Below are 13,194 nucleotides of genomic sequence, written 5' to 3' on the forward strand. Positions count from 1 at the left end.
CTGCTGTACTTTTAAAACTGAGCAAGTGTTAAAGCCGCGCTTCAAATATAGAACTGCGGGACTTTAACGTATGTGCTACATGCAACTTGGACCGAAAAACAATCCTTCGACGCGTCTTGCAAACAAAGCTAAAAAAGGATGATGTCAGTCCCTCAAAACTGAAAAATAAAACAAAACCAACGTCTTAGCCTGAAAATGACAGTCTGGATATTTCACATCCTCTACAGAGCTGTTGATGTCTGTTTCAAGTGATATTAATGAAACCTTTTAAGTTCAGGGAGCTGTGGCTGAGATAAAAATAAAAAAAATAAATAAAAAATCAGGATCCCATGCAACACTGAAGCTCTAAATTAAGCTTTGTACTGCTAAGAGAAGAAATATAAAAGGATCGATGGTGGATGCCCAGTATTTGCAGAGGTTAGGGAGCACAGACCCTAACAGATAGATAAAATACTTTAAACTACCTCTTCAAAGTTGTACAAGGGCCTATTTTAACAGTTGAAGCACCCACCTTCATATGCGTAAGTACGCAGAGTGGAAACTGCCTTAGCACAACAGCAGAACCTGATACCTACGGTTGTTCTTATTTCTTTGAGCTACAGCCAATCAGCGCGAAGGAATATAAATGACGCTCCTGGATTTTCCTGGATTGCTGCTAGCTGCTAAAATCATGCATGTCAAGAAGCACTGCGCTCATGCTTCACTTTCCCAAACTGCATCTTGTTTGAAATATTCTAAATAGGCTCCATAAAAAGAATCAGTGGACAGGTGAACGCTGAACAGCAAATGGAGGCTGATCCACTGTATTTACAATCTGCTAGGAGAAAAAGCATCATATTCAGACACAAAGAGCAGCCTCTTATAAAACAAAATGTTGATTTTAGCATTATTATGCCTTACAAATTAGCTAATTCCCCTTAAGCTACGTAGCACATAATGCCACACTACTTCCACAAAATTACACAAAAGTGTTTTGTTGAAAATGTATTATTATTATTAAAAACACTTATTTTTAATAAAAAAAATAATAATAATAACAGTAACAAAAAATAAACAGGTTTGAGGTGTGGTTTTAATTTAAAAAAATAATAACACTAATAAAAAAATAAACAGGTTTGAGGTGTGGTTTTAATTTAAAAAAATAATAACACTAATAAAAAAAATAAACAGGTTTGAGGTGTGGTTTTAATTTAAAAAAATAATAACACTAATAAAAAAAATAAACAGGTTTGAGGTGTGGTGTGGAGTTAAAGCGAGATGAGTTTATAAATTTATATTTATGTGCTAGGAGAATGTGTGAGAAGAGATTCTTCTGTAATCAACAAGAGCTTGTAAAGTGTGCTTTTTTGTGTGTGCAGCATGTTTAATCTGTTTGGCAGAAAACTACTTCCATGAAAAGGACTTAAAATAAAGTCAAAATGAATATAAACTATATCAGATTTGAATCTAACATTCATTTATCGGTTACTGTCAGTCTACAAGTTTGAGTCGTCTTACATTTTGCCTCGATCAGAGCAATTTTCTGAGGTTAGCTTGAAACAAAACAACCTAAATTTACCATCCATTGTAAACACCTTTTCCTCCTCTGATTGCAGTCTAAACAAGCCCGGACAATTTGAGACAACCCGAGGAAATGTAAACAATGCCACCTAAACGCCTGCGTGTTTAAAAGGATGGCACAAAGCAAGTAATGTACCCCAGTCCGCTAACAGGATCCTACATGGCGGGTCAGCGCTGAAAGGTGCAGAAACATTAAAGTCAGCCTCGTTACTGTTTTGCACTTGTGCCCAAACTTATAAGCTATCGGGTGAGTTTATTCTTAGTTGTGCTGGAAACCAATTAAGAGTTACGGCCTGTCAGAAAGAACTTTAAACCATTGCTCAGAGCTTTGCTGGGTAGTCATCTAAACATAACTTGAAGGTGGTACAAAATTGTCTGCAGGGTTTCTCCTGCCTTGTTAGCTGCCTAGCTTACCAGATTCCTGAATCCGAGCCACTGCCCTCTAAGGCAACAGCGAGGAGAGTCCAGCAGTCTGCAGGATTTATCATTGTTTTGCGAGGAGGAAAAGGCACGTGGCGTTTCTCCAGTTATGATCGCATCGAGCTACATGAGCAGCATCTTTAGTGATCGAGTGAAGTAGCTGTTTGTCACCTCTCTGAGCAGCTCAGTGTCGGTGCAGACAAGTTTCAGACACACGCAGTTGAGTTTCAATTGACCTCCAACTAATTAAGAGGTAAAATTCCATGTGCTTTCCCATTTTTATTGTTCATTTGGCTCTTTAAACTCGCAGTCAACCTTGACTTTATTTTTCAGTTTAATTTAGAAATACGTCACAGGTGCATAATACCATTTTATATGAGAAATGTACCACTCTGCACACCCCCTCACCAAATAGCTCATTGCTTCTCTATTACCCTCACTGTGATTCTAAGCAAACCTGACAAGGATGATTATATGCAGGCCAACCAGGCTGCTCGGCAAAGGGCACGACGGATCACAGTAAATCCCTGGTTATTACTAGCAGCACAGGTATGACGGACAATTAGAAAGCGCTTTTAACACTACAAAAATAATTACTGAAAGAGACTGACTGTAACCTCTGCCCCTTCTCACGTCCAGTCAGTTGTAGTTTTGAACCCTGACGCTTCTGTTGGGCGGAAATCATATTGTTTGAGATTGCTTCCTTTGAGAGTGAGAACAGCTCAGTCAAGGCAGGAAGACACTGACAGGTCTCCCTAGTAAATCGTCTGCTTATTCCAGGTACATTTTTTTTTTACCATTGTGCATTGGGTACTTAGTGCATTCTAGTATTTGACTGTCATGCGATAACTATGTTGACTAAATTTAATATTAGAACAGTGCAAATAAAGTTAGATGTTCTCGTGTAAGAAAAAAAAAGCATTTTCCGTTGTATGCTACGTACAAAAAAGTAAAACATAAGTTGACAACTGGATTTAACAGCAAAGCAGTTATTATTGTCACTACTGCTAGAATATTCTGACATATTGACTGTTACTTATATAATAATGATGTTTAAAGAATGTATTTGCATGCTAAATGTTTACATTTTCTAGAGCTGAATTTGTTTTACAGATCTGCACAAACATCACACAGGTTATTGTTTGGGTGGTTAATTAGTCAGGCTGTCTGCTCTGGTAACCAGCCAGCAGTTAGTTTGCTTAACAGATGAGCTGATTTTTGGGTGTGTTTTTTTTCCCCAAAACACTCAAATGTTTCTGTTTTGTATGTAAAGGAAAAGACATATAACTATCTTACAACCATCTGACCACCAGCAGCAGCAGGCGAGGGAGTGGCAGTCCACTGTTACTCTGCTACCCTATAGTAGCAAAGCATGTTATTACCCCATGCATCCAGAAAGTTCTGTGCCTGGAAAACTTTTATTTTGTGTAATTATTTAAATTACTATTGTGTCTTATCCTCAACAGATACAGTAGTAACTCTGTGTTTTCTCAAGTAAACACCCACAGCTAGAGACCTTTCAAAGGTGAAGAGGAATTAATTATTTGAAAGAAACAACCATTTCTAATCCAATTTTTCCACCAGTATCTTGTGGCTTTTTGTCTCACTTTGTTACAACGTAGGTCAAGATTTTTCTTTAAAAACAAAGTTACTTTCCTCAAACGCCTTTGTTTCTGACCCAGAGGACAAGAAGTTTATCTCAAAACTGAATTTATGCTGCGATGTTTTGTTTTTGTTGCTTCACCCAGGTGAGGGAAGCCTGTTGTCAGTATCAGCTGATAAGAGCGTTGGCTGTTTTAATGTGCAACCTCCTGCCATTGTGCTGGCTGGAATCTCATTCCCTTCCTTCAGCTCCGAGCCTGTTTGTGATTTACTTCCAGTAAAGATCATCAACCTCATCCGAGCGAGGCTGGGAGCCAGTTCCCCACAGCTTGTCGCAGGTAGTGGGTGTGTTCAGGAAACAAAGCAGCAGACCAAACAAACTGTCCTACGTTACGCACCGGTTCGCCAAACCTGGCCGGGCCTGAAGTTTAGAAGTCTATGCAAATGTTTTCATAACTGTGATCTATTTCCTCCTGATTTTCTCAGGTTACTTTGTAAACAGCAACCTCCAAATGTACTGACACCCTTTATTGGCTGATGTGAGAGAAAATCCTCAAAATGAACCGTTTCTGTGTTGATTTGGCCAAACATTTTAACATTTAACTTGCTGAAAGACTTTATCCACACCGGCCACACTAGGATTTCTATAAGATAATCTGGTATTTAATAGATTTGTTCAAAATACCAGGCACTCCAACCATTTACCAAGTAGAGAGCATCTAATGGTTTGGTGACTATATGCTGCTGCTCTTTGCCACACTGTGAGATTAGGAGATTTTGTTTTCCTCAGTTACTCTTCTTACTCATAAATGCGGATCGCCCAAGGTTTAGGAGAGAGCAGCAACCAGGGAAGAGGAGTCCTTGAGATAAGATCCAGCTCACTAATCCCAAATATCCCTTTGCATTTTCAATTAGTCCAATCAAAATCCAGAATCCTTCATCCAAAAACCCTCAAGGCAGTGAGAGAGCAGTCCTCTGATCCAAACAAATTTAAATGTACACTTAGACTCAAACTGTTACAGGTCCTTACGCAGCTGATAAATATACCTTATATTGTCTTTCACATTCTTCAAAATGGGAATAACAATAGAGTAAATGTGGTAGCTTTCATTTTGGAACAAAAATCTGCAACCATGGGTTTTATTTTCCTGGCGAGTAAATCAGCCTCGTTTTAAATGTCGGATTGCTGTTAAGAATCTTTAGGAGATAATACAGCTGCAATAAAAGCTGAATTTATGATGATGGAATTGCTGATGGTGAAAGAGAGATGGAAAGTCGATTGTGTTCATTCAAGGAACAACCCTGGACCAAAGTGTTGCTTCCAAAAGAAATCACCATTAATGGATCACATCCAAGAGTTAATAAAAGAGAACATTAACTCTCTGCTACATGTTAAATTGTGTACCGTTTTCCCACTTCAGACGCCATTAAAGCTTTTCAATAATGTACACATTTTGTATAACCCCACCAAGTAAGGCAGTGATTGAAAGTGGGAGTCGTGTTTTCACTCTTCCTCTCAGCTTTTACTTTCTTGCAGCTCATCCATCACCGTAAAAGCCACAAGCGGCCACACGTACATGCAGCATGCACGCAGGCGTCAGGGGTCACCTCTCAACCTTTTAATGATGTGGGGGGCCGGAGGTTACCGGTGGCACCAATAAAGCCGTCTGTTGAGCTGCCTTATAGGGTCATTCTCAGCTGAGAGCTCGTCACTGCCATGTTTGGGTCTCGTGCTTCAGCGACGGCATGTTCTCACATACCGCTTAGGAGGTTAGATGTAGAAAACCGACTGACGCGTCGAGATGAGGATCTGCGGGAGGCGCGACACACAGAGGACATTAAAAGCTGGCACTAATGGTGATCTGCCTGCCTGCAGCTCAGGCCAGGTCACAACTGCAAAGGACAGAGTCTTCGCTCTAGCCTTGACTTTGCCTCTCTCTCTCTCTCTCTGCCTGCCTGTCTCTTGTGCACAAATGAAATTGAATTATTCCTCTTAAACTAAAAGTATTAGAGTGGATATAAAAAAAAGTCTACACACCTCAGCAGTGGTGGTTCTTGTTTCTCTATTAGAAACAGCTGTTCCCATGATGCAAATATCCACAAAAACAAAAATTTAATTTGTTTGAATTTCACATTTGATGTGGTTAAAGGTAGTGCTCACGACTCTTTAGCTAAAGCAAATGAAGAAGTCACCGGCTAGCTTAAGTGCTCATCCCATAAAAGAGTCTGGTCTCCATAGCAGGAAGTAAACACATCGGAGCATTAACTCCATGTTGACAAAAAAAAACACAATTCAATCTGAGAAGAAACAAAGCCAAATCATGATGCTGTCTAATGCATATGTGTCAAACTCAAGGTGCTGGGGCCAAATATGGCCCACCATAAGTTGTCATGTGGCCCTCTAGACTCTAGGAGGAAACATAAAAATAACTTTCAAGATAATAGTTGTGTTTAAATATTATTTTATAAATCAAATCAAAGCATTTGGCAGTATGTTACCAAATTACATAGTTAAATATTAATTTCAGGAACTGCTCATCAAATCAAGAGACATCTATTTATTCCTATTTTAACAGTTTGCTAATAGGTCGTTTTATCAACACATTCTACCACAACCAGCCCCTGAAGACATTTGTGATCTTGATCTTGATAAAAGCCGGAAAATGTTTCACCATGCTCTCATTTCTTACGTAATAAAAACTTGTTGCTTTAGTAATGGTGAGCAGGCTTTTTATAGCCACTGTGTGTTATTTTAAATGACTCCTAGCCTTCCTCAACGCCACTCTCATGGGAAATTGGTTGCTTTCATTCCAGCGTGTCCAGTACTCAAGCTTTTCACAGCCCGAGAAGCTATTTTTGAACACCTGATCTGACACACAGGGCATTTCATTCAACAGGAATGCAAACTTTATTTTTCTTTTTTCTTTTTTTTTTCCACTTCCTCATTCCAGGTGTGTCCTTGGACTTTGAGCAGAGATGGGAGACTGGAGTCTTCTTGGGAATTTCCTTGAAGAGGCCCAGGAGCACTCCACTTCGGTCGGGAAGGTTTGGCTCACCATCCTGTTCATCTTCCGCATCCTGGTGCTGGGCACGGCGGCGGAGTCCTCCTGGGGCGACGAGCAGAGCGACTTCATGTGCGACACCCAGCAGCCCGGTTGCACCAACGTCTGCTACGACAGCGCCTTCCCAATTGCCCACATCCGCTACTGGGTGTTGCAGATTGTGTTTGTCTCCACGCCCTCACTCATCTACATGGGCCACGCCATGCACACGGTGCGCAGGGAGGAGAAGAGGAAGAGGATGGAGCAGGAGGAGAGGGAGGCTAGAGGGGACGATGGAGAAGACCTGCAGAAGGAGAAGGAGTTCTTCCAGCAGAAGAAGACTGCAGCTGAGGGGATAGGTCGTGTCCGCCTAAAGGGAGCCCTGCTCCACACTTACATCCTGAGCATCTTGATCCGAACAGTGATGGAGGTCACCTTCATAGTGGTGCAGTATCTCATATACGGGATATTCCTCAAGGCGATGTACCTTTGCACGACCTGGCCTTGTCCCAACGCCGTGAACTGCTACATGTCCCGGCCCACAGAGAAGAACATCTTCATCGTCTTCATGCTGGTGGTGTCCGGCGTGTCTCTTCTGCTGTCCGTGTTGGAACTCTACCACCTCGGCTGGAAGAGCATCAAGACGTGCGTACGCAACAAGACGCTGCAGAAGAACAACCACAAAGCCGTGACAGTGGCCGTGTCCACGGGGCTGGAATCCAGCAAACACCAACAACCTTCCGCCTCCTGCACCCCACCCCCGGATTTCGATCAATGCCTGACCACGCCGAGATCCATGAACCCCATGACCTCCATCGCCTCCCACCCGTTCAACACCAGGATGGCACTGCAGCAGAACTCGGCCAACCTGGCGACCGAGCAGCACCACAGCTGTGACAACCTGGAGGACGAGGAGGACTTCCTGAGGATCCGATACGAACAGCTGCCTGCAGAGCTTCCCAACGGCTGCTCGCCACTGCCGCTGCTGCATTCAGGCTTCCTGAAGGACAAACGGCGCCTGAGCAGGACCAGCGGCACCAGCAGCCGGGCGCGGCAAGACGACCTGGCAGTGTAGGTCCACTATGGGCCAAAGAGTGAGGATAGAACTATCACTTACAAACACAACTCTAACAATTTGCAAAAGTATTAACACAAATTAGTCATCATTTTTTCTCATTTTGTTGCATTAGAACCATAAACTTTTGACATATTTCATGTAATTTTTTGTGGTGAACCAACACAAAGTGATGTGTGAGTGTGAGTGAAAGGAAAATGATTCATGAAATCTTACGTGTTGGTGTACATCTCCACGCCAGCTGCATGCATCTGGCATCTACCAGCTTTCCATATAGACTAACATATTGTTCATTCACCTTTGCAAAACATCAATTGCATTAGACCGACGGTGTCTGTAATCTTCAAATTCAAATATTTTTCTAAATATCTTAATCATATGTATGTAATTCTAAGACCTGAATAGGCTGTAGGTTTAAGGTTTTTGCCCTGCTGGAAGATGAACTTCTAACTCAGTTTCAAGTTTGTTTTTCTTCCTCTAACAGGTTTCAGGTACCTCCATCATTTAGATATTTAACGGCAGCATCATCCTGATTTTTTCATAAAGGGCAGTTCAGTGCAGCACTTCATTAATAATCGTCCTCTCATCAGACTGTGAGCTGGGACTCTGCCGCATTCTCTCATGTACCTGATGATATATTCTACATATGATCTCTGGGTACTAATTATGTGAATTTCCAGGATTTTGTTTGGGAGTGCAGGAGTAAAATGCTGGTGAAAAATAAAACAGATTTTTAATTGTAAAAGATTATGAATCATTTTCCTATGACGACACGACTCTGTGCTTCTTTGTGTTGGTTAAGCTCATGAAGTCCCTATAAAACCTGTTGAAGTTTGTGACTGTTATGTAGCAACGTGTGAAAAACATCCAGGAGTAATAATACCTTGGCAGAACACAGTGAAAGCCTGGCAGTTATTTCTAAAAGACAATCTGGTCCTGATTGGGAACTTTAACAGAGGACAGCTGATTAAAGGAATCCTCATTTGAAGATACACTGAAATCTGTGAAATGACTACATAAACATTATATACGAATGCTGTCTGAACGGATAAGCAGGCGTGTTTCTGTGCTTGAATATGAAAATGGTAATTAAACTGCAAAAAGAGATTAACACGACCAGGGTAACAGGTGTGGTACCTGACCATTGCACATGCTTTCCTTTATTTAAAACTAGTGGAAGGGGGGCAGGATGCAAAATTTTATGTTTGTGAAGGATGTGGGGTGTGTTTTCTCAGTTTTTTTCTAATTCAATAATCAAATGCATCTCAGTTATTTTCTGAATTACATTTATACCTTTGACTTAAGTAGATCATTTTAACAACTCCTGAATTGGGTAATGTAATTAATAAATTGAGAAAGAGTTATGGCATTAACTGTGAACATTTATTTTTTATATATATATTTGCAAAACAAAATTAAAAGTGCCTTGAAAAGTTAAGGAGAATATGTATGTCTTCACTGCAAATAGATTTTTTTATGTGTCCTCTACTAAATCAATTGCACTACACTTTGAGATTTAAAAAAAGTCACAAAAAATACTAACTTTTAATGTGTGAATAAAACCGTGACATATTTCCTCTATATTAGCGAATTTGATGTAAGAATGTAGCTTCTTGTTTTGTCTATTTAAAGTTATTCAGATTTAATTTTGAAAGATGTCTTCCTGCTGATGTGAAGCGTAATGAGCAGGTTTAGCCACTAGGTGGCGACAATGCACTTGTATCTTTCAGATGGCGTCCTGGATTCATTGTTGTAAATAGTCATTCCAATGCAATATGTGTTAAAAATTTTTGTTCTTCACAGTCTAGTTTTGTACCATATAGAGAATAATTGTGCAAATATATATATTTACAATCAGACATTTGAAGATGATGCAAAAGAATTCAGTACATTTTCTTTTGTTCTTTCACATATTCTGTAGTCCACAACAAACTAATAAACCATCGTCCATACAGTGTGTCCAATTTTTGTTGTCTGGTTCTTTGAGTAAAAAAAATAATCATTCTTAGATTCCTGAGTTGCAGCAGCTATGTGGTAAATTCACAAACATAGTGAAGTCAGCAGGAAATAAGAACCAGGAGATGCAAACACCAGCTGTAGATGTTCTGCTGTCACAGCTCAGGGCTTGAAGGTGCCAGACGGAGGATCATCAGTGATGTTTACACAGAAAGCATCTCTCATTCTCTCTTTCTCTCTATCTGTTTGGAGCAAGATTCTACAACTTAAATTAAGCTTAAAAGCTAAACATAAAAAGGCTATTTTTACTTGTGATATTTATATAATTTGTGTAGCAAATTAACTGTTTCCTTTTCTCTCTCTGTGCTGTTGCTTTGAAACAAAGAAAGAAATCTAAGTGTTCAAATTTATGTCAGAGTGATTGTAAGCATATTAAGAAGATGCTCCTGCCAGCATTTTTCAATCTAAAATTTCTGTTCTTGCTGTAGACAAAGCATCAGACACGCCCACAGCTCATGGGAAATACTTCACACTGTTTTAACATATGTACACAAACTGCTGTAAGTGTTAGATTCAAAAGTTTTGTATAAAATAATTTGTAAAAAGAAAAAAAAAGGATTTGAAAATGTGTTTATTCTGTGTGGATTTGTTTGTTTGTTTTTTTTAACAAAAGTTATGTTTTACTCATTTTATTATTATTATTATTATTATTATTATTATTATTATTATTATTATTATTATTATTATTATTATTTAATTTCAAGCTTATATTTTAGTGTGTCTGACTACTTTTTTCCCCCTACAAAATAAATCAGATGTTATAAGTTATCAGTACTTGAATAACCCTTATACCTAATACGTTTCGGTATAAACTTACTTGAGTAAGTTTGAGAATGAACAATTACAATTTTTACTTTTATGTGAACGAAAACACATTGGAAAAAAAATCCTATAGAAAGATTAAAAAAGCAAAGAAAAGTAACACAAAAATCCCACCAAATTATTTCATTTACATGTACACATAGTTATATCCTGTAGAGGGCGCCGGCGCACCTTCTTGCATCTGTACGCGCTCTTGACATCTTTAAAGAAAAAGATGACGCATGCTGGTCCACCTCGGGAAATGTAGTTTATAGAGCCTTTGAGTTACGATTACGGTCACTGTAGACTGCCGCATACTTGCCTACATTTCCCGGCGACATGTCTACCTGTGTCCGCCGGTATCCTCTCCAGAGTTCCTGAGCGAATGTGAAGTAAAGCCGGATTTTGTATCGAAGGCAGCCCATCAGTTCACCCCAGCTTTCAAAAAGTAAGTAATATGAGAAGAGCCAGCTGTGGGATGCCTCATACTACCACTATGCTTTACTCTACTAGTGCTAAACTTCCTCTGTCATTATGTGATGCAATGGTTTGAAATGCTTATTGTGTGTTTGAGCTCAGTTTTCGTAACTACAGGATTATTTTTGGTGTGACTTTGTGTTGAAATAGTGTGTGTTGGCTAACTGCTGTGTAAATAGTTATAATCTTACTGTATTCACCCAGACAGGGTATAAATATTTGATGAGAGAAAGTTACGCCCCCTACCGTTGACTTATTACACGTTTCATGCATAAAACTTTCCAACACCATAAAAGTTACACAGCTTTGGAAATTCACTGAAGTATTGTTACTTCAGACTCGCCTTCATTGAATTTGACAGGAAATTAAAAACAAGGTAGGTTACTCTTAATCAATTTAAGAAAATTAACATATAATAGTTTTGTATATTGTGTAAAAATGAATGTTTATTTGCAAATAAGTAAAACTGGTAACGGCGTATGCTTTGAATTATAAATTATATATTTAGAAGTGTCTTATGATTAGTTTCTGCAATGTAGAGATCTTTTTTTTTTTTTTTAGACATGAGCCACCTCAGTGCTCCAGAGGAAATGTCACTTCAGGATTAAACATTGATTTTTACGATTATGGGTCAATCTGTTGTCTTGGTATTCATACACCTTGAACTTTTTTCAAGGTGTTTTCAAGGTATGAATATTTTTAGAATATTTATATATTTGTAAAATATATAAATATTTTCAATTTATTTTGAAGATATAAATGTTCAAGTTCACAGATTCTGATCAGAATTTACATATGGACTTTGACTATGCCATTGTAACACATGGATTGTTCTGGCTGTGCATTAAGGTTTGTCATCCTGCTGAAAAGTGATGCAGTTGGAAACTTTAACAGATTTCTTACCAAGTTCAAGTTAGTGCCAGGCAATAAAACAATAGAAATATTTTTTGATGAAAATCAAAGGATAACAAATGTAGGTTTTAAAATTCAATGTATCAAGAAGTATACGGGGCCACAGTTTCTTAAGCATTTCACAAGATGAAATTTAAACTTGTTTTGAATTATTTATAGTATAAATAAGTATTCAGAAGACGTACTTTTTTCCATAATGTCCGCCAATGTTTTAGGGAATTATGTGTTTAATTTCTGATAATATAGGAAAACAAAGCAAAGTAGTTAGTATTGGTTATTTTAATTTGTTGTTTTTTGTCTCTAGTTTTGACCCTAGTTTAGCTCTGTCCGTCTTTCCATGGTGATGTGCAATATTCGCTTTCATGTAGGCCACAAAGTTCAGCTTTGGTCTCGTCTGACCAGAGCAGCTTCTTTGACGTGGCTTTCTTTCAATGGCTTCCACTTTCCATCAAGGCTACATAAGGATTTTTGGAGTTCATGACTATTTGCTGTTTTTTGTTCTTTGTTTGCAGCTCAGCCATGAGGAACCTTTTGACCAAAGCAGGCCTGTTTGGCTCGGTATCAGCGGCCTTCGGCTCGATTTGGTGGTCGCAGCAGAAAACCGAATCTAACCCGGTCACTTCAAGCGCAGCCCCAAACCCAAATGACGCGTGCCCTGCTTCTCTGTATGAACTCCAGCAGGTCCAGGTCTTGTTCCGTCATGGCGCTCGGACGCCGCTCAAGTCTATACCGGATGTGATGGAGGTAACACTCTGCAGGTTTCTCTGGATTCCTTCTGGTCATAAAGTTACATCTTGTTATTTGTGTTTTCATGTCTGGTTTTAAAAGGCTCAGTGGACCCCATCGCTCCTAGAGGCCCCACCATACACACACATCAACTACGTGGTGACGGATCTTAAGGGAGGGCCACAGCCTCGGTCTCCTTTAGAGGACAACTATCGGAAAAACATACTGAGTGTGAGTAAGCGCTCTTTACATTTTGCTACAAAGCTTGTTTCGGTGTGTTAACTCACACAGAAACAGTAGTTGTGGTTGATCCAGACTACAGGCTCATCTCACCCTAGTCACAACATGTAAACTCAGTGTTTTCTCTAAGGACACATATTCACGTTTGGGCTGAGGATTAAACCATCAGCTGGTGATAAAGAAACTGCCCTAACAAAGCAGAAAGATTGCTACATGCTCACTCTTTGTGCTGGTATGCTCACAGTCTGCACTGCGGGTTCCTCAGTTTACCAAGTAACTAAGAATAGTTATCTAGATGTTTGACGAAATCATTTGTTAGCTGGA

The 13,194-nt window shown here is 39.4% G+C and overlaps 2 protein-coding genes across 4 annotated transcripts in view; both read left to right on the top strand.

Annotated features, from left to right (window-relative positions):
* LOC106961448 (gap junction alpha-5 protein) overlaps positions 1-9,285 on the top strand; it is a 34,130-nt gene extending 24,845 nt beyond the window's left edge. For both annotated transcript variants that reach the window (XM_015055187.1, XM_015055186.1), the window contains exon 2: positions 6,534-9,285. In XM_015055187.1, coding sequence (XP_014910673.1) covers positions 6,559-7,698 — 1,140 coding nt within the window. In that variant the 5' untranslated portion in view covers positions 6,534-6,558 and the 3' untranslated portion in view covers positions 7,699-9,285. The remainder of the gene's footprint in view (positions 1-6,533) is intronic.
* A 1,556-nt stretch (positions 9,286-10,841) lies between these two features.
* Positions 10,842-13,194, top strand: part of acp6 (acid phosphatase 6, lysophosphatidic) — a 19,599-nt gene continuing 17,246 nt past the window's right edge. The window contains exons 1-4 of one of the 2 annotated variants that reach the window (XM_015055183.1): positions 10,842-10,963; positions 11,330-11,368; positions 12,417-12,648; positions 12,733-12,861. In XM_015055183.1, the coding sequence (XP_014910669.1) occupies positions 12,424-12,648; positions 12,733-12,861 (354 nt within the window). In that variant the 5' untranslated portion in view covers positions 10,842-10,963; positions 11,330-11,368; positions 12,417-12,423. The remainder of the gene's footprint in view (positions 10,964-11,329; positions 11,369-12,416; positions 12,649-12,732; positions 12,862-13,194) is intronic. The other variant, XM_015055182.1, reaches the window with a different exon arrangement.

The sequence above is a fragment of the Poecilia latipinna genome, unplaced genomic scaffold (genome assembly GCF_001443285.1).
Source record: "Poecilia latipinna isolate Pla-1442-1.1 unplaced genomic scaffold, P_latipinna-1.0 Scaffold1302, whole genome shotgun sequence".
NCBI lineage: Eukaryota > Metazoa > Chordata > Actinopteri > Cyprinodontiformes > Poeciliidae > Poecilia > Poecilia latipinna.